This window comes from Bufo gargarizans, chromosome 5, assembly GCF_014858855.1.
Source record: "Bufo gargarizans isolate SCDJY-AF-19 chromosome 5, ASM1485885v1, whole genome shotgun sequence".
Lineage (NCBI taxonomy): Eukaryota > Metazoa > Chordata > Amphibia > Anura > Bufonidae > Bufo > Bufo gargarizans.
In genome coordinates, this window is record NC_058084.1 from 442,627,318 (window position 1) to 442,649,959 (window position 22,642).

General features: G+C 43.1%; 1 protein-coding gene across 1 annotated transcript in view; it reads right to left on the bottom strand.

Annotated features, from left to right (window-relative positions):
- The window catches only part of C5H10orf67 (chromosome 5 C10orf67 homolog), a 180,573-nt gene that overhangs the window by 22,758 nt on the left and 135,173 nt on the right, over positions 1-22,642 (bottom strand). The window contains exons 13-15 of the mRNA XM_044294761.1: positions 4,497-4,584; positions 2,170-2,244; positions 1,996-2,092 (exon numbers count right to left, since the gene is read on the bottom strand). Coding sequence (XP_044150696.1) covers positions 1,996-2,092; positions 2,170-2,244; positions 4,497-4,584 — 260 coding nt within the window. The remainder of the gene's footprint in view (positions 1-1,995; positions 2,093-2,169; positions 2,245-4,496; positions 4,585-22,642) is intronic.

Here is a 22,642-nt window from a genome sequence, read left to right on the forward strand (position 1 = left end):
TGACTACCTCTTGAAGCTCATCAAGAGAATGCCAAGAGTGTGCAAAGCAGTAATCAAAGCAAAAGGTGGCTACTTTGAAGAACCTAGAATATGACATATTTTCAGCTGTTTCACACTTTTTTGTTATGTATATAATTCCACATGTGTTAATTCATAGTTTTGATGCCTTCAGTGTGAATCTACAATTTTCATAGTCCTGAAAATAAAGAAAACTCTTTGAATGAGAAGGTGTGTCCAAACTTTTGGTCTGTACTGTATAAATATATATATATATATATATTACCTGTGTGGCAGAGCTGTGTTTATTATGAGGTGTATACAGCTGTGCAGTTTGTGTGTGTGTGTATGTCAGCTGTGTAGCAGAGCTGTGTTTATCATGGGGTGTATGCAGCAGTGCTGTGTGTATGTTACTACATCATTTAACCATTAGGGAGGGTTTAATAAGTAAAAAATATTTATTTCTAATATTCTGTTATCTAAACCTGTGTCTTATAGTCCGAAAAATACAGTATATTGTTTTATATCCTATCACTTATGAAAATACTGACCTTGTATTCTTGCACTGATTTACCAATCTGGCCTATTCCGCTGTTTGTTTACCACATGTCCTACACCAGAATAGTGTTGCTGCTGGCCCCCAGCCATCCCCTGACCTCTTCAGCCTCTGGGTTTTCAGGCATGTGTTACAATATACATAGTATTCTGTCCTCCACACGTGGTTAGCTACTTTACATTTTTATTGGGACATTTCTCTCTCCTCATCGCTATGTATTCTATTCTATTCAATAGTCTAATCTCCATTCTTATGTTTGGTTTTATTTCTCAGTTGCTTTCTTATATAGAAAAGCAGTCTACTATGTTGTTTTCTATCCTAATGACTTATGAAAATGCTTACCTTGTTTTCTCGCACTGATTTAGCTTGATCAAGGTCCTGAATCAGACTGAAACGTTGCATAGCCGAATCTGGAAATACCTTGTGTCTTCATGCTGAAAAGGATTGTGTTTATCCAATGTTGTTGCACAGTTTTTTGGATAAAGTCTGATTAAATAAAAAAAAACTTAATCGGTTTTGCAACTCAGGAAATGTGCCGTAAATTTTGTTATGTAACATTTGGACTGACGAGACCTTCTGCAAGCACCTTGGTGTCCCCCCACCTGTTCAACATCCGGGACCCCAACTACTCCTGAACATGAAGAGGCTGCTTGTTTTTTATTTGTCCTGTACAGTGGCACTGCCAACCACCCATGATTTGGGGTCAAATAAACTTAAAGGAGTCTTCTGAAATTTTTATACTGATGACCTATCCTCTGGACACCTGGGACCCCCACCAATCAGCTGTTTGTGAAGGCAGTGGTGCTCCTGTGAGCGTTTCGGCCTTCTCTCTGCTTTTCTTAGGTGAGTGACGACATGTTCAACGTTCACGTGGCCTAAAAGCAGCTCAGCCCTACTGAAGTGAATGGGGCTGAGCGCGATACCAAGCACAGCCACTATACAATGTACGGCGTTGTGCTTGGTAAGCTGTGAGAAGGCAGCGGCGCTCGCAGGAGCACCGATGCCTTCTCAAACAGCTGATCAGCAGGGGTTCTGGGTGTTGGCCCACCACCATCCTCAGGATAGGTCATCAGTATAAAAAAATCTCAGATAACCTTTTTAACAATAGACATAAGACTATTGTTGGCTTAAAGAGGCATGTTCATTTTCCCCTTTTTCTACAGTTCTGTCACTTTTGGTCTTCAATAACAATCATAAATGGACAGGTCAGTGTCCCCCGAAAGATCAGCACTCTCATCTCCTGCTGCTGTCATCACTCCTTTGATCGACACATACTTGGAAAATGGGTGGGAAGAATTAGAACAAGGGATTGGTCAGGCTTAATAAATACATTAATAAAATAAGATAAAACAATAAAAAAAGATACATAATAAAAAATATAAATAAAAACAATAAAATACAGAGTGCACAAACGAAATGTTAAATCTTAGTCTGAATCTCACCGTCCTCGGGGAACATATCCGGCTCAGAAGCATCCATTAAATTAGAGGGAAACTCAGTCCTGGTCATCACAGTCGGGGGCTTGGCTCCAATGTGTGGCTACATTGGATAGTTGAAGGGTTAATATTGATGTTTGAGTGATGTAACAAATACAGAAATATAACATACAGACATACCAAGGGCATGCTCGGGAGATAGAAATTATTCCGCACAGGTAGATCGGTGGAGGCAGCTCCCAATGTGCCATCTGCCTGCAACAAATACAGAATAATGTGAATCATGGCATAAAATATTACAGTCAACAATCCACATATAGTTGGGTTTGGAGATCTTCTTGTGCTGTCACTCTTTAGGTCAGCTAGCTTTCTTCATAGTTCAGTTAATTATATTGCTGACATCTTTACCTTTTAACTGGGCCCAGAAATTAGCTAAGTGAGAGTATTCATTTTTAGCAGCCACAGAGCTATTATTTAGACACACGGTCACTCAGAATGCAGAGGAATCAGCCTAATTCGCCTAAAATAACATTACCACCCTGTAGTTATAGCATGTACTCCTTACATAGGACCGTATATTAAAGTAGATGACATTGTTAAAAGTGTAAATGTTGCTTCGATTTCTCTTTAACACAGTGCAGGGACAGGAATGTTAACATTTTTTGTAATATACTTTATTAGTGAAAGATGTTTCTTTGTTCTAGAAAACAGGATGTAAAGAGTCTCCTTAGCAAAGCTCTAACAGTGTTACTAAGGAGAATCTGTCTTCAGTCTTCAGCATTTTACTAAGCACTGAAGACGTCTGTGTGCAACTCAGACAACCAAGGAGATGGGCAGTGACAGTTAGGGCACATGTACATAGTCAGGGACTGGGGTAGTGACAAAAAGGTAGGTTGAAAACCTCTGTATGTTACACACAGGTGTCTTCAGCGCTCAGTTAAAAGGGCTTTCCTCTGGATAGGTCATCAGTATCTGATCGGTGGGGTCCGACACCCGGGACCCCCCGCCAATCAGCTGTTTTGAGAAGGCACCGGCGCTCCTGTGAGCGCAGCTGCCTTCTCACAACTCACCAAACACAACGCCATACATTGAAAAGCGGCTGTGCTTGGTATTGCACATTCACTTAAATTGGGCTCATCTGCTCCTACGCCACGCGAACGATCAATGTGTTGTGTCGGCCTAGGAAGCGCAGAGAGAAGGCTGCAGTGCTTACAGGAGCACCACTGCCTTCTCAAACAGCTGATCGACAGGGGGTCCCAGGTGTTGGACCCCCACCGATCAGATACTGGTGACCTATCTTGAGGATAGGTCATCAGTATAACAATGCCGGGAAACCCCTTTAAGCTGAAGACTGACTCTCCTTAGCAACGCTCAGTTAATACTTTACTAAAAAAGACTTTTTAAACCGAAAGGAAAGTTACACTTGAAATGAAATTTTTATGTTAAACATATTTTAGAATTTTTTTAAAATTTTTGAAGATGTTATTTTTCATTTTCCATGTCACCATCTACATTTAAAACAATCCTAAAATCCTGCAGTTTTCACATTGGTCACTAAGCCTAATTATAGAAGCCACTTCTTGGTCTGTACAGGTCACTTTGCTGCAGTTACCTGCTTATTATAGGCAGGATTACAAGGTCAGATATCACCTATGTACAGATAAGGCAGGGTTCACATCTGCGTTGGTAGATCCGTAATAATGTCTAAACGGAAGCAAATATGCTGTATTTTTATACGGATCCGTCAAAACGGAAACTCAATTTCTCTTATTTTAAACAGATTCGTCCTAATAGAGGAACAAAGTGTTATTTACACTTCCGTTATTTATCTTGTTTTAACAGATTTGTTTTTGTTCTATCTATTGCACATGCGTAAAAAAAAAAAAAGGATCTGTCAAACGGAATTAATGACGGATGCCATTGGAGGTATCCGTCATGCCATTGACTTTAATGTAAAACAAAACGGTCACTTTCCATTTTATTCCATCTTTTTATGCCGGAGGAAGAAAAAAAAGGTGCAAGCAGCAATTTTTTGTCCTGCAAAAAAAGACGTTGTTGAACGGAAAGGATGCAAACTGACGTACCCTAAAATACACTTTGTCCTATCATTTTGAATAGGCATAATACTATCAATTTTTCTATCCCTGAAACAGAAGAACGTAAATTCAAACGCAGATGTGAACTCCTCCTAACATAGCGTCCCACGATTCACAATAGGTGATATCACAGCTTAGCTACTGCACAGGTCACAGAACATGCCTAGAAAACTCTCCCATAGAAGTAAATGAGGTCAGCTCCTGACCATTGTGTCTATGGACCATGGGGCTGCTGTAAAGCATATTTCTAATTCTGTTAGGAACAGCTCAGGCAAGATGGCCGCCTCCATAACCCTGTTCAGGACATACATTGTAATAAAAAAAAATCTATAATCAGAAAATAAAAACAAATTAGAAAAATATGAGTCGCTATCTGGTCCCCTAAATAAATTCGTGAGATTTGGTACCTACCATGTAACTGACGGATACCCTGTGCAGGTTCATCGCCTGGCGATGGAGAGACTGCCTTAGGAACATCTCATCCTTAATGGCGTGGAAACTTTACAGGGGGCAAAGAAAAAAAAAATGACATACAGCGCACAACAATCTTCATAGATGTAAGACTGTAAACGGATTTTATTTTTTGGTGAACATTTTCAGGGGTTTTATCATTCGGACTCCCCCTGTCTATATGCCTAAACAGACTATATGGACGTGAAAGAAGAACATATTCTGCTGCAAAGAGCGTCTCCAGCTCTGGAGGACTTAGCACGACCAAATATTATACTCATTTAAATAGGCACAATATAACACTACATGCGGTTACTGCAAAGATATTATATATTCTTCAGTATATACAGTACTGTTTTAGGCAGGTGTGGAAAAAATGCTGCAAAGTGAGATGAGGCCATGTGATGTCACTGTACATTAGTCACATGGCCTAGTTGCAGCTCAGCCCCATATGAATAAAGGCTGAGGCTGAGCTGCAATACCAAGTGCATCCACTATATTATGTACGGCGCTGTGCTTGGAGAGATGCAGGGAGCCGGATGCGCTCACCAGAGCTCCGGTGAGCGTGACGGTTGCCTGGAACAGCTGCTGGGACTCAGACCCCCGCTAATCTGGTAATGATGACCTATCCTGAGGATAGATCATCATTATCATTTCCTGGATAACCCCTTTCAAATTAAAATTTCCTTTGCGGCAGGGAATGACCCCATACATCCAGCCAATGTCATTAAGAACTATCTTCAGTGTAAAGAAGAACAAGGAGTCCTAGAAGTGATGATATGGCCACCACAGAGTCCTGATCTCAACATCATCCAGTCTGTCTGGGATTACATGGAGAGACAGATGGATTTGACTAAGCCTACATCTACAGAAGATCTGTGGTTAGTTCTCCAACCTCCCTGCAGAGTTCCTTCAAAAACTGTGTACGAATATACCTAGAAGAAATGATGCTATGTTGAAAACAAAGGGTGGTCACCCCAAGTATTGATTGGATTAAGATCATTCACTTTGCATTTTGTTAATTGATACAAATAAACTATTAACACTTCTATTTCTGAAAACATTCTTAATCTGCAGTATTTTTCTCACACCTACAACTTTTGCACAGCACTGTATGTTTTTAGTATACCGTCCATAAACCTAATACCAAATGGAAAATAAATTGCAATGTAAGTGTTGACAACAGAGATCTTTTAGAGACCTAAAAGTCTAATCTTAGACGTCTTCACTGATGAAGGGTATCCGAGATGACTTTTGGGAGGCTACCCTGGATCATGTATAAGGAATGAGACTGCATATGTGACTGCATTGAGTGATTGCCTATACAGGTACCTGGATCATGACAACAATGCATAGGACCTGAACAGCTTGCTAGATGACATAAGTGGATCATCTGATTGGCACTGACAACTTGGGTGAGAATTCATGGGTGGGCGCCTCCTCTTCAGGCAGAAGCTGGATTAGTTATGTCATAGAATGTCATAATGTGTAAAACCAGCTTTCGATTATATGGCATAATGCACAGCCGGATTCTATGGAACTATTTTGGGCAGGAGCCTCGTGTGCGGTCGGTCAGAAACGAGGCCTCCAGGAAATTCTTTAACCCCTTTTTTGATTTGGGTGATTTTTTGGATATGTTGGTCACTCAGATCAGGGCTATCAGGGGATGTCACATTTCTGGATTTTGGGGAACTTTCTAATGCTCTATAAAGAAATGTGATTTTACTGTCTGGAAATGATTGGGTTATCTACAGCAGAGTTCCCCAACTCCGGTCCTCAGGGCCACCTACCGGTCAGGATTTGAGAATATCCCACAGAATGAACACCTGTGGTAAGTCCTAAGGCACTAACACTAATTATATCACCTGCTCAATGCTAAGGAAACCCTAAAAACATGACCGGTAGGTGGGCCCCGAGGACTGGAGTTGAGGAACACTGATCTACAGTATCTCACCTAATTATCTCCCAGGCAGAAGGGAGGCATGGTGTGTACTGTATGGGAGTGTCCCAGGTTGTGTGGTTATTCCCATTGGTCTGTGTGGTTATCATGTAGTTCTCCATCAGGTCCAGAGGGGAGCTCCCCTTGCATGGGGACTTGCATATAAGGCCAAGTGTGGCACCAATAAAGTCTGATCTTCTTACCCTCAACTCGCAGCCTCGTCTCGTATTGTATGGAACAGCTATATTACTACTAGCTCTTGTAAGAGCTGCACAGCTGCTAGGAATCCCAACTCAGCTTTGGAAGTCGATGGAGCGACTCTACAGCGCCACTCTTACTAGGGGAAAAGGACGTCGCTGACGGTTCATACTGTTACATTAGCCATCCATATAGGATGGCTAATGGCATAAAGGAGAGTATAACAAGAAGTAGAGCCTTGGCACAAGAAGAGAAAGACCATTCTGATTCCAGATCCTGGAGCTGGCAGGGTTAAACAATGTTTAATAAAGGAAAAGATAGCGAAAGGGAAAATATGACTCAAAGCGCAAACAGGCAAATCTGGAGCTTATGAAGCCAGAGGGAGATAAAGGACAAGAGGTATCCTCTAGCTTATCACATGCACCACAAATCATAAACCTGTCTTACTTATCTTCCTCTGATGGCTGATGCCATACCACAAGGTTTGGAGTTTGCTAGTGTCCCATCAAGACAGTCCTGCTATTATGATTAGTCAATCATTTCTAAACTAATCTGGAGAAAAGAGTCTGAGTGATATGAACCTGCCATAATAACACCAGGGGCTCATTCTCATTACACAGATGGGTTTTTCTCATAAATGTTCAAGGAGTATTGCCACCTGGACATCATTGGCATGTTTATATGCCATAAATGCTCAATAGGTGTGGGTCCCATCTCCAGTCTCAAAAATCGGCCCCCTGTGAATGAAGAGCACCCAGTGCATGTCACCCCTGTATTCACTGCTATGGGATGTCCAAAAATAGCCGAGCCAGCATTCTAGGCTATTTTTGGAAGTCCCCTAAGAGCTAATGGAAGGGTGGCTGCGCATGTGTGGCGTGCTCCCCATTTTACAGTGGGGCCATGTTCTTGAGATAGGAGCAGCCATAAATGTCCATATGCCATAAATGTCCAGATAGGAAGTTCTTGGCAAAGAGAGCATATGGACAAATTTAGGCTGGACATACACATGATATACCTGTTGGCCAAGCAATAGTTTGGACTCCAGCTATCTCTCCGGAGCTTCCCATACACATGCACACTTGGATCAGCCAAAAGTACACATGATCTGAAGTGGGATAAAGAAGAAAGATGCTTCCAGACTTCTCTGGTGGTGGCTTATCTCCCTATGAACAAGGATTGTTCATGTTAAAATCCAACAATCCAACAGCTTGAACCTCATCTCCCCCTACAGATAAGGATGAGGCTGTTGGAGGAGGATGAGAGGCAGAAGGCCCCCATACACATTAGAAGGTCAGCCAATCCTACAGTAATCAGAGTGTTTGTAACAATCTCTGCTCCAGAAGTCAGGCAAACAGGTAAGAGAGGAGACAGCTAGAGAGTTATGACAAAATCACCTGTTCTGGTTGCTGACATAGAGGAGAGAGGAAGAAGGGGGCTTGGTTTGAGAGCCAATTTGTGAGATCTGCGCTGCACTTAAATCCTGCTGTGATATTGCTTAAAGGGGATCTCTGGGCTTTTAATATTGGTGACCTATCCTCGGGATAGGTCATCAATATCAGATCGGTGGGGGTCCGACACCCAACACCCCTGCTGATCAGCTCTACTAGGAGACGGCGCGCGCAGTGGGTACGTGCCGTCTCCCATCTCTCTTCCTGCGGCAGCTGTCTATGGAAAAGCAGCAGCGAGCAGGAAGAGAGAAGGAAGACGGCACGTACCCACTGAGCGCACTGTCTCCTCAAATAGCTGATCGGCTGGGGTGGCGGGTGTTGGAACCCCGCTGATTTGATATTGATGATGTCTCCTGAGGATAGGTCATCAATATTAAAAGCTCGGAGAACCCCCTTAATACCAGTAACTGTACTTTCAACCTGGTTCCTGTGTACTAGATCAGGTAATCCAGTAGTCTGTTCTGGCAGAAAAAAAGACTACCAGGGTTAATGTATATGGTATTTGTCTGGCCAAAAGCCGGCATTTATGCTGGTAAGTCGCCGGATCTCATTATAGTCAGCGGGGATCTGGTTTTGTGTGGCAGTATCCGGCTGTTCTGTATATTGTAATATTGTAATGCCCCTGTAGTGATAAGGGTATTGCAGAGCGATTTCACCAGCTAGAGCCAAATCTGGCAGTGGTTGCTCAGTTTGCTGGACAGGCTACCCGTATCCTCGTCAGTTTCATTATAGGGTCCAGACAATAAACATTTCAAGTGTATTGCCAGCTTTAGAGGAACATATTCACATGGCCATATACATAGTGACTGAACCTGCACGGGTTGGCGTGCTCAGCCAGAAATCTAATGTCTATAGGGACCTTCTGCCAGTCTCTGATGGAAGATGTTGGGCAAAAGTAGTATCGGGGGTATTGAATTTCAGCATACCTGATCATTTGTTAGACCACTGCCAGACACCTCCCTTTCATTGAAATAAACATGGCCAAACTGAGCCTACATATGGTAGAAAACTGAGCATTCGGCAATTATTTCTCCAAATGGAGATCTATAACCATAAATATAACCATAAAGGTAACGCTCTGAGTCCCGGGGTGATGCATCCAAAGGGAGGCCAAAACAACATATTGTTGTATTAAGTATGGCTTTTTCTAATAACCAATGATTCAATGGACAAAATCCATCAAGGTGTATAAATAAAACCCCATAAAGTAATGCAGGCTGCAGCCCAGCTGATTGAAACTTCTGGAAATATAGAAATCTCCAGCTGCCCCTTCATTTTAGTGACTAGTGAAGGTCTCAGCTCAAGGATACCTTCTGATCTTCTCCACTGATTTTTGCACATGCCCATGTGAGTGGCACAGAGGTATCTAACGAGTATGTCCACCCTATACCATCAGGATGGACCTTAGATTAGATGTCTGCATTGAAAGTGCTGATGGGCCGAAATGCATCTGTGCATGCTCGTAGTGTAGAAAGTGAACTACTACAGGACACGACCAATGGCAACTCACTGCAAACAGCGCTAAGATTTGGGTTACACGATGGAGAATGCTGAAAATTAGAAAATGGATGTAAATGACATATATGTTTTTTTAGTTTTTTTCTTAGGTACTATAGGTTAAAAGATGAAATTATTCATGGTGGGAATACCCCTTAAGGTGAACTTTCAGGATAGACCAAATATCATCTAGTATATTATCACTCCCCCCAGTAGTAAGAGTAATGGAATACGGAGGAATTCACATTTCCTCAGACTCTTCTGCTATCTGGCTGTGAGGTGATAAAGACCATGGTAAATGAGGACCACTATCTCCTTAATGAATAATCAGAGTCATAAAAAGAAAAGGAATGTGAAATCATCCTGCTGCTAACAAGAGGAATTCAGTAGCTGAGCTCCTACTTATATTAACTTGTTTGTGTATTTTGGGGAGGGGGTTTCATTTTTTCAATGGAATAGACTGCAAATACAATAGGAAAATGGACAGAAAACTAATGTTTTTTTTTTAACTTGCTAGAAATGCCAAAAATAAAATTGTGGATTCATGCAGTATACATTTTAAAGGGAATATAACTAACAACACTGCCCCACAGAAGACTGCAAACGCATCCCAAACAGAACTGGGTGCACTTTGTGTCTTTATTCCATGTCCAGGAAAAGCACTTCTAGGGCTCATTCAGATGACCGTATCCGTTTTGTGGTCTACAAATTGCAAATCCGCAAAACACGGATACCAGCCGTGTGCGCTCTGCATTTTGCGGAACAGAACGGCCAGCCCTATGATAGAAATGCAAATTATTGTCTGCAGACAAGAATAGGACATGATCTATCTTTTTTTGCGGGGCCACGGAACGGAAGCGGACACAAATATACGGTCGTCTGAATGAGCCCTTATTCTGCTGAAAAACAGCTCCCAAGTGCCCAGCTTTGCTGCTCCAAGGGCCCAAAGCAAACCAGACGGCAGAGTTGCTCTTATCTTGGGATTGGTAACAGCTAGAAATATGGGCCTGACCTAGTTTGAAAGCTGGCGTTCCAAGTTTTCAAACGATACCAGAATCACAGCATTAGAGCTCATGCACACAACCGTATGTATTTTGCGATCCGCAAAACACGGATCTGCAAAAAATACGGATGACGTCCGTGTGCATTCCGTATTTTGCGGAACAGAACAGCTGTCCCCTAATAGAACAGTCCTATCCTTGTCCGCAATGCGGACAATAATAGGACATGTTCTATTCCTTTACGGAACGGACATACGGAAACGGAATGCATAGGAGTAACTTCCGTTTTTTTTGAGGACCCATTGAAATGAATGGTTCCGCATACAGTCCGCAAAACAACGGAACGGAGACGGAAAGAAAATACGTTTGTGTGCATGAGCTCTTGTATCCAGCATTACTGTTCATAAGGAGCGGACTGGCCATCAGTGATGGTCAGTTCGCAGTGTTCGCCAGCGAACACGTGCGGGCTGCCATCTTTAGTAAGGTAGACTCACCCGTCCGGCGATGCACGGGTAAGCCCTTACCTGTTCCTGTGCCGGGAGCCGGTCTGAAATCAAATGCAGTCACCGGGAGCAGGCAGTTCCGAGAACAGCCTCCAGGGGCCTTCATTGGGCTGTTCTTGGAACTGACTGCTGGCCATAGACCCTACAGGGAAATTTTCCTGTGGGCTGATGTCCAGGGGCCCGCCCGAGCCCTCCTTATGGCCGCCGGCGTAGTGCATAATGATCTTATGCTTTCAGCATTAATTAAAGCTAGGAACAACTTATGCACCTGGTCAACACAGATGCCCTCCGGAACTGAATTTTATCACCTTCCTCAGGACAGTGATACAGTTGAATACTGTGGTGAGGGAGGCAGTATTTGGTATTTGGTTTTGCTGGGATGTTATTTTGTGCTGTACTATGCAGGCCCCGTCTACGTCTATTGGCCCTGCCTAGTTGTGTTACTATGACTTCTGTCAATTTGGAACCACCTACAACATGGGGCCACTTCTATTTTTTTATTTTATTCCAGGCCCACTTTAAATTCCTAGTCCGTCCCTACTGTTCATACACCGACAGCGTGACAAAACTGCACAAGCACAAGATATGGGGAGATTTGGATAGGGGATGATGTTTCCAGCACTGAAGATGTTAGCCATAGGAGCAGGGGCAGGACTTAGGTAGCGGTCACTTGACTTCAATCACAAATCTTAAACATCAGTGACTATCACTACCATGTGAGAAGAGATCCACCCAAAGCAAACTCTGCAGGATGGGGATCACATCTCCTTAACATCAATGACTGTCAGTAGAAGTGAGAAGAGATCCTTCATGAGCTGCAGAAAGGTAAATCAGTAAAGGAACAAAGCTTTGTAGATATATGACAGCTAGTGAAGACAGCAGCATCCTGGAAACACAGACCTCATATACAGCATGTATCAATGGGAAAAATACAACCACAGGAGCAGGTTGCAAACGGAACATTAGAGGAATAAACGAATGAAAACTGCAACCTGAAGATACATATGTCTACTACCGACAGACAGAACTATGTAGTTTGGGCGCCCACTTCCAGAGCTATTGTAGAACAGCTGATTGGTGAAGGTGTGGGGAGGTGATCGTAGTTTTACCACAGCTGGAGTGCCGGAGTTTAGCCATCACAGGACTATCCTAATGTGGCATCAATATAAAAATCCTAGAAAGCCTCTTTAACAATCGATTCATCCGTAATGGTGGGATGCTTATGAATATGTCATGTTCCATATAGTAAGAAATAGATCCTGGGAGAATAAGACGATTCATTGATAGATCACCTCTATTACTTTAAAATAATATACACATAAGAAAAACATAAAAGCTACATCAAGTGTGAGCAATCTGTATGACTGTGTATGTGATAAAAACATCATGAAACCTACATCTCTGCAGGTGGATCTTGAGATAATCTACACATTTACATATATATTGGCATTGGAAAATGGTAAAAATAGCAGTGAGGGTTATTTATTAACCTTACACCGATACCTGGAGAAGGAAACAATCGGTGGTTCAGGTCAGGCAATAAAAACAGATCTCTGATTTGGCTGATGTGAATTCAGACACATTTCCACCTTTCAGGAATCTTTTGTAGATTCCCACCATAACCTTCAGATCAGGTCACCCCGGTCATAAAAGTGAAAGGACATCAATATCAGATTGACGGGGGTCCAACTCCCGACACAAACACTGATCAGCTGCTTGAAGAGGAAGTGGCACTCGTGCAATCGCTGCTTCAAAATTACTTGTGCAAAGTCTCTTCTGAAGCGGCGCCACAATGTAATTACAACTGCTAAACCCATCAGAGTCGGACCCCCACTGATCTGATATTGATGACCTATCCTGAGGTTAGATATTGTAGCAATGCACAACCCCTTTAATATGCAAATCTATCTATCTATTTATCTACGTATATATTGTGACACAGTGTGAGGTTTGGTCTGGGAAAACAGGTATTTTCCTACCAGCATGTGCTGCTGGGCTGATTTACAGCCAAGTGAGTTCAAATACCGGCCCGGCTTTTAAATGCCGGTCCGGGTTTTGATAGCACCTGGCTGTCCTTAAATAGGCAGCTGGGCTCAGAAGGCAGGTCTCTGTGTTGGGATCTGGGAGCCTTGTGTCTGGATGAAGGCTTGCTACCTTTTTTGGCGTGAAAACAGGTTGGTGCTGCTATCAGCAAGGACTCTGAGGCAGAATTGCCGCATGGTGTGAATTACCACCAACACCGCAAGGTGACTTTTTGTTTGAATATGACTGCTTGTTTTGTCACTTGCCTAAAGTGCGAATAAAACACTGAACTGTTTGATCCAAAGAACTTGTTGCTGCCTCTATACTGCGTCCGCTAATTCTCTCAACCAGAGCAAGTCCCCACAAAACATATATATATACAGTGAATATAAAAAGTCTACACACCCCTGTTAAATTGTAAGGTTTTTGTGATATAAAAAAAATGAGACAAAGATAAATCATTTCAGAACTTTTTCCACCTTTAATGTGACCTATAAGCTGTATCACTCAATTGAAAAACAAACTGAAATCTTTTAGGTAGAGGGAAGAAAAAAATAATAATATATGGTTGCATAAGTGTGCACACCCTTAAGGGTCCATTTACACGTCCGCAATTTCGTTCCGCATTTTGCGGAACGGAATTGCGGACCTATTCATTTCTATGGGGCAGAACGATGTGATGCCCGGATCCGGAATTGCGGACCCACACTTCCGGGTCCGCAATTCCGTTCCTGCAAAAAATAGAACATGTCCTATTCTTGTCTGCAATTGTGAACAAGATTAGGCACTTTCTATTAAGTTTCGGCGATGTGCGGTCCGTATAATCCGGAACGCACATCGCCGATGTCCGTGTTTTGCGGATCCGCAAAACACACGTGGACGTGTGAATGGACCCTTACACTAATACTTTGTTGAAGCACCTTTTGATTTTATTACAGCACAAATATATCCACTAAAGAGGGGGATAGGGTGAGGGATATACTCATGTGTACTCATTGGACACATGAGTATATCCCTCACCCTATCCCCCTCTTTAGTGGATATATTTGTTGGTGGGGTTACTCTTTCACTAATTGTGTGTTTTCCGTTCCTCTGGACGGTTTGTGTTCTCCCTGTGTCAGGGCCCCAATAGGGTCACTTATACAGGAAGAGAGTTCCAATCGGGGCCACCCCTTGCGGGGCTTTTTTGGACCCCGTCCCATGGACACATTTTGTAGGGCGGACCAGGACAAGCAGGGAGGCAATAGGGCTAGCTGATCTGATTTGACACAGTTGTGCCCAGTTTGCCACCATTGGTCCAGCCCACCACCCACATCCTATTTGTTACTCAACTGGTCTTTCCATTGCACCAGTTTGTGTGTGTGTACATGTCTTACTTGTTGTTTGTCTGTAGGGGCCGTTTTGTATCTCCTATTATTTAATAAAAGTGACATTTTATCTAGTATACTGCCCCCCCATAGTTTTTCCGAACTTTATTTGGGGTTAATCAGAGGCACTTTAAAGGGATTCTGTCACCTCTCATAACACAAATTCAGATTTTAAACCAGTCATGCTCGACAGATTACCTTGAATCGGCTGTGCTGTTCTATACTGTAATCCGTCCAGTAGTTTTGCTGAAAAACGACTTTTATAATTATGCTAATAAATCCTGAAGGTGCCCAGAGGGGCCCAGAGGTGCCTCAGTGGGTACTGCATCTGTGCGAGGCTTCGCTTGGCCATCAGGGAGGGGGAGGAGTGGGATGAGACGCTGTGGGCGGTTAGGGATTCAGGAGGAAGGCGTTTTGGGCACTGCAGGGGGGCGTTACTGGGCACACAAAGTGGAACATAACGCCCCTCTGGGCACCTTCAGGATTAATTAGCATAATTATAAAAGTCGTTTTTCAGCAAAACTACTGGACGGATTACAGTATAGAACAGCAAAGCCGATTCAAGGTAATCTGTCGAGCATGACTGGTTTAAAATCTGATTTTGTGTTATGAGAGGTGACAGAATCCCTTTAAATGATGGCAGGTGTATGCTGACTCCTATTTAACATGCTTTTGAATGTGATTGCTTAATTCTGAACACAGCTACATCCCCAGTTATAACAGGGTGTGCACACTTATGCAACCACATTATTTTAGTTTTTTTTTGTTTTCTTCCCTTAACCTAAAAGATTTCAGTTTGTTTTTCAATTGAGTTGTACAGTTTATAGGTCACATTAAGGGTCCATTCACACGTCCGTGTGTGTTTTGCGGATCCACAGATCCGAGGTTCCGTAAAACACGGACATCGCCGGCACTTAATAGAAAATGCTTATTCTTATCCGCAATTGCAGACAAGAATAGGGCAGCACATCCGGGCTGCCCCATAGAAATGAATGGGTCCGCAATTCCGTTACGCAAAATGCGGAACGAAATTGCAGACGTGTAAATGGACCCTAAAGGTGAAAAAAGTTCTGAAATGATTTATCTTTGTCTCATTTTTTTACAGCATAGAAACCTGACATTTTAACAGGGGTGCGTAGACTTATTATATCCACTGTATATATAATCATTAAAAGGGACACAGCGATATATATATATATATATATATACAGTACAGACCAAAAGTTTGGACACACCTTCTCATTCAAAGAGTTTTCTTTATTTTCATGACTATGAAAATTGTAGATTCACACTGAAGGCATCAAAACTATGAATTAACACATGTGGAATTATATACATAACAAAAAAGTTTGAAACAACTGAAAATATGTCATATTCAAGGTTCTTCAAAGTAGCCACCTTTTGCTTTGATTACTGCTTTGCACACTCTTGGCATTCTCTTGATGAGCTTCAAGAGGTAGTCACCTGAAATGGTTTTCACTTCACAGGTGTGCCCTGTCAGGTTTAATAAGTGGGATCTCTTGCCTTATAAGGCTGGTTTCACATGGGCGTTGCGGAAAAATGTGCGGGTGCGTTGCGGAAACACCCGCGATTTTTCCGCGCGAGTGCAAAACATTGTAATGCGTTTTGCACTCGCGTGAGAAAAATCGCGCATGTTTGGTACCCAAACCCGAACTTCTTCACAGAAGTTCGGGCTTGGGATTGATGTTCTGAAGATTGTATTATTTTCCCTTATAACATGGTTATAAGGGAAAATAATAGCATTCTGAATACAGAATGTATAGTAAACTAGCGCTGGAAGGGTTAAAAATAATAAAAAAGTTAACTCACCTTATCCCCATGATCGTGTAGATCCCGGTCTGTTCTTTAGCTGTGGACTGAATGACCTTTGGTGATGTCAGATCACATGCTCCAATCACATGGTCCATCACCATGGTGATGGAGCATGTGATCTGACATCACCACAGGTCCTTTAGCCACAGCTAAAGAACAGACCGACCGGGAACTAGGCGATCATGGGGATAAGGTGAGTTAACTTTTTTTATTTTTTTTAACCCTCCCAGCACTATTATACTAAGCATTCTGTAGTCAGAATGCTATTATTTTCCCTTATAACCATGTTATAAGGGAAAATAATACAGTGAATAGACTGTCACCTAGAACCCATGTGTGGAAATCGCACCGCATCCGCACTTGCTTGCGGATGCTTGCGATTTTCACGCAACCCAATTCATTTCTATGGGGCCTGCGTTACGTGAAAAACGCTGAATATAGAACATGCTGCGATTTTCACGCAACGCATAAGTGATGCGTGAAAATCACCGCTCATGTGAACAGCCCCATAGAAATGAATGGGTCAGGATTCAGTGCGGGTGCAATGCGTTCAACTCACGCATCGCACCCGCGCGGAAATCTCGCCCGTGTGAAAGGGGCCTAAATGGGGTTGGGACCATCAGTTGCGTTGTGGAGAAGTCAGGTGGATACACAGCTGATAGTCCTACTGAATAGACTGTTAGAATTTGTATTATGGCAAGAAAAAAGCAGCTAAGTAAAGAAAAACGAGTGGCCATCATTACTTTAAGAAATGAAGGTCAGTCAGTCCGAAAAATTGGGAAAACTTTGAAAGTGTCCCCAAGTGCAGTCACAAAAACCATCAAGCGCTACAAAGAAACTGGTTCACATGCGGACCGCCCCAGGAAAGGAAGACCAAGAGTCACCTCTGCTGCGGAGGATAAGTTAATCCGAGTCACCAGCCTCAGAAATCGCAGGTTAACAGCAGCTCAGATTAGAGACCAGGTCAATGCCACACAGAGTTCTAGCAGCAGACACATCTCTAGAACAACTGTTAAGAGGAGACTGTGTGAATCAGGCCTTCATGGTAGAATATCTGCTAGGAAACCACTGCTAAGGACAGGCAACAAGCAGAAGAGACTTGTTTGGGCTAAAGAACACAAGGAATGGACATTAGACCAGTGGAAATCTGTGCTTTGGTCTGATGAGTCCAAATTTTAGATCTTTGGTTCCAACCACCGTGTCTTTGTGCGACGCAGAAAAGGTGAACGGATGGACTCTACATGCCTGGTTCCCACCGTGAAGCATGGAGGAGGAGGTGTGATGGTGTGGGGGTGCTTTGCTGGTGACACTGTTGGGGATTTATTCAAAATTGAAGGCATACTGAACCAGCATGGCTACCACAGCTTCTTGCAGCGGCATGCTATTCCATCCGGTTTGTGTTTAGTTTGACGATCATTTATTTTTCAACAGGACAATGACCCCAAACACACCTCCAGGCTGTGTAAGGGCTATTTGACCATGAAGGAGAGTGATGGGGTGCTGCGCCAGATGACCTGGCCTCCACAGTCACCGGACCTGAACCCAATCAAGATGGTTTGGGGTGAGCTGGACCGCAGAGTGAAGGCAAAAGGGCCAACAAGTGCTAAGCATCTCTGGGAACTCCTTCAAGACTGTTGGAAGACCATTTCAGGTGACTACCTCTTGAAGCTCATCAAGAGAATGCCAAGAGTGTGCAAAGCAGTAATCAAAGCAAAAGGTGGCTACTTTGAAGAACCTAAAATATGACATATTTTCAGTTGTTTCACACTTGTTTGTTATGTATATAATTCCACGTGTGTTAATTCATAGTTTTGATGCCTTCAGTGTGAATCTACAATTTTCATAGTCATGAAAATAAAGAAAACTCTTTGAATGAGAAGGTGTGTCCAAACTTTTGGTCTGTACTGTATATATATATATATATATATATATATATATATAGCTATGTCCATTTTAATCATCTATCTGTCTATCTAATAGCAATCCATATCTATCTATCAAATAAAATCTAATAAGCTTTATTGGCAGGACTAAATACATTTTAGCATTGCCAAAGCAAGTGGGAAATAATTGGGTAGCGTTGGGGGGTGGGGACACATCCAGGGTGGGGATAAAGGAGTCCATGGTATATCAGGCTCCTCTCAGTCTATGGCAGGCAGTAATATATTGTGCTGCCGTGTTCTCCTCTACCCAGCAGTATGGAGAGTCTGTCTTCCTCCTTCATAGAGGTTAAGTCCTGAAGTGAGTCTCCCTAAATGCTGAGTATTTGGGGCACTGCAGCAGGAAATGAGCCTCATCCTCCACGACCTCCTGGTCGCACTGCTGGCAGTCTGCTCTCCCTGGGCATGTACCTCTGTCAGTGATGCCCAGATTCAATGAGCAGGTTGTGGGTGCTCAGTCTGTACCGGTATCTGTCGGTCTCTTGGATTGGGGAGTTTCTCCAGACATGGGGTCAGTTTGTACTCCCTCTCCAAGCTCTGGTATACTGTCATCTTCTGTGATGTTTGTATGTCTTTCCTCCAGACGCTAATATACTCTTCTTTGCTCTTGTGTATCATCCTCTGGATTTCCCCCTTTGCCAGGCTGTATTGGTTGGTGGCTTGGGCAGGCTGGGTTTGGGTGATTCGTTGCAGGGTGCTTTGTTTTTCTGGGGCTTCTTGGTGTAGCAAGGCTTTGTGATGGTAGGAGCTGGGACTGCTGCTATGCAGATGGGCTCTGAATGATAGCACCCTCTTCTGGACAGCAAAGTAAAGTGGGAATCTTCCCAGTTCTGCTCGACAGGCGCTGTTTGAGGTGCTCCTGTGGACCTTGAGAAAGTGTTTGCAGAATTCTAGGTGGAATAGTTCTGTTGGCCCAGGTCTTTGCACGGTCTGGGTATATGTCTGGGGGATTGGGGCGATGATGGTGTCAAGGATTTTAAGCCAGACGGTCACTGGTGCTTTAAGGTGATACAGACACCTTCTGATGGCATAGAAGGTTTTGCTCGCCTTGTTTTTCAGTGTTTCCATGGCTTTATTAAAACTCCCTGACTGGCTGATTTCTAGGCCCAGGTAGGTGTAGCTGTCGGTTTCTGAAATTGGACAGTGGTTTAGCAGGAAGGGAGGACGCCCGGCTGCTTTACGGTTTCTTTTCTGGAACACCATGATGTTGGTTTTCTTTTGATTGATGGGCAGTGCCCATGTGTTACTGAACTTCTCCAGGATTTTCAGGTTATCTTGGAGACCTTTCTCAGTTGGCGATAGTAGCAGAAGATCATCTGCATAAAGGAGAAATTTCACCTTGGTGTCATGGAGGGCGAGACCAGATGCTGTGGAGGACTCCAGAGCCGCCGCCAGCTCATTGATGTAGATGTTAAACAGGGTTGGACTGAGGCTGCAGCTCTGTCTGACTCCTCGGCTCTGCCAGAAATAAGCCGTTCTCCTCCCATTTACCTTCACGCTGCATCTGTTCTCAGTGTAGGAACGTCTGATGACATCATATGTTTTTCCTCCTATTCCGCTTTCAAGACGTTTCAGGAATAGGCAGAAGTGTCACACTGAGTCAAAGTCCCATTACCTTTGTTACAAGATTCAGTGAGGAATTTGGGGAGATCAGCAATATCATACAGCAACACTTACTGGTTTTGAATTATGACAGAGAGTGGGAAAATGTAGTATCGGCAGGTATTAAATGTGTAGGCCGAAAAGCTCCTACCATTGGTCAGAGGGTCAGCCAGAGTTTATTTTTCGATCAAGGTATGAAGACTAAAAAACCCACGTGGTTCACATATAAGGGCTGTTATAAATGTGGCAGCAATAGATGCATATGCTGCAATTTCATAAATGTATGTCAATCAATCACCTCTACAGCCAATGGAGGTAGCTATACAATACAACACTATTTGAATTGCAATACGAATTTTGCTGTTTATGTCATAACTTGCAGGGAGTGCCAGCTACAATATGTGGGCTGTACGACTAATCAGATTAAGGTGAGAATCAGGAAACACCTATCTGATATCCCCCACTATACAACTAGGAATGTGTCAGCGGTTTCATTACATTTTGCCACTGTTCATAAAGGAAACACTTCGGCATTTGCGGTACAGGGCATAGAAAGGGTGTGTGCCCCGATCAGAGGAGGTGATCACAGACAGAAATGGTTGAGTAGAGAAACTTTTGGGATGTTTAAGTTAGGAACCTGTTTTACAAATGGTCTGAATAAGAAGCATGATTTAGTTCTCCAATACAGATAGCCTATGGTTTTTTTCTGTTTTGAAGAAGGAGTTTTTTTCTTTCTCTCTCTGTAGGTGTACAGGTGGAGTGGGGGATTTAATTAGGTGAAACCCGGCCCATCATTATAAGAGGGACTTTATTTTAACTTTTGTATGTCATGATGAAGGACAGCTATTTCTAAGGTCTGAAACGCGTGGACAAAGTTTTTGTATACAGTGAGGAACAGAAGTATTTACACACCCTGCGATTTGGAAAGTTGTCCCACTTAGAAATCATTTAGGGGTCTAAAATTCACATTGTAGGTGCATTCGCACTCTGAGAGACAGAATAAAAATAAATAAATCTGGAAATCACATTGTATAATTTTTAAAGAATGTATTTGTCTTGCACTGATGAACATAAGTATTTGAACACCTGAGAAACAGCAAGAATTCAGGCTCTCAAAGACCTGTTACTGTGTCTTTAAAAAGTCCACCTCTACTCCACTCATTAATCTAACTTAGTAGCACCTGTCTGAGCTCTTTAAAGATACCTGTCCACCCCACAGTCAGTCAGATGCCAACTACTACCATGGGCAAGACCAAAGAGCTGTCAAAATACACCAGAGACAAAATTGTGGACCTCCACAAGGCTGGAAAGGGCTGCGGGGCAATTGCCAAGCATCTTGGTGAAAATAGATAGACTGTTGGAGCAATTGTTAGAAAATGGAGGAGGCTAAAGACGACTGTCAGTCTCCCTCGGACTGGTGCTCCATGCAAGATCTCACCTCGTGGGGTATCACTGATGATAAGAAAGGTGAGGAATCAGCCCAGAACTACAAGGGAGGAGCTGGTCAATGACATGAAGAGAGCTGGGACCACAGTTTCAAAGGTCACTGTCGGTAGAACACTACGCCGTCATGGTTTCAAATCATGCATTGCATGGAAGGTTCCCCTGCTCAAGTCATCACATGTCCAGGCCCGTCTGAAGTTTGCCAATGACCATCTGGATGATCCAGAGGAGGCATGGGAGAAAGTCATGTGGTCAGATGAGACCAAAGTAGAACTTTTTGGTCTAAACTTCACTCGTCGTGTTTGGAGGAAAAAGAAGGATGAGTTGCATCCCAAGAACACCATCCCTACTGTGAAGCATGGGGTGGTAACATCATGCTTTGGGGTGCTTTTCTGTGAAGGGGACAGGACGACTGCACTGTATTAAGGAGAGGATGAATGGGGCCATTTATTGTGAGATTTTGAGCAACAACCTCCTTCCCTCAGTCAGAGCATTGAAGATGGGTCGTGGCTGGGTCTTCCAACATGACAACGACCCAAAGCACACAGCCAGGATAACCAAGGAGTGGCTCCGTAAGAAGCATATCAAGGTTCTGGAATGGCCTAGCCAGTCTCCAGACCTAAATCCAATAGAACATCTTTGGAGGGAGCTGAAACTCTGTGTTGCTCAGTGACAGCCCCGAAACCTGACAGATCTAGAGGAGATCTGTGTGGAGGAGTGGGCCAAAATCCCTGTTGCCGTGTGTGCAAACCTGGTCAAGAACTACAGGAAACGTTTGAAATCTGTAATGGCAAACAAAGGCTTCTGTACCAAATATTAACACAGATTTTCTCAGGTGTTCAAATACTTATGTTCAGCAGTGCAAGACAAATAAATTCTTAAAAAATCATACAATGTGATTTCCTGATTTTTTTTAAAGTTTATTCTGTCTCTCAGAGTGGGAATGCACCTACAATGTGAATTTCAGACCCCTTCATGATTTCTAAGTGGGAGAACTTGCAAAATCGCAGGGTGTTCAAATACTCCTGTTCCTCACTGTATGATGTCTGGATATTTTTATACAAGGAAATAAAGCTTTTTCTTCTATGGGAAGCTGGACTCTATTTTTTCTTTTTGGAATACTTACAAAGCAGGCATAGATATTTCCATGCTTTGTATTGTGGACATGGCTCTTGATGAGGCTCTACAGGGTGCAGATATGGTCCGTGGTGCGGTGGTTTGGTATAAAGCCTGCTTAGCTTCTGCTGAGGATGTTTTGCTGGGTGAGGAAGCTGAGGATCCTCTTATTTAGGATACTGCTGAGGAGTTTTCCCA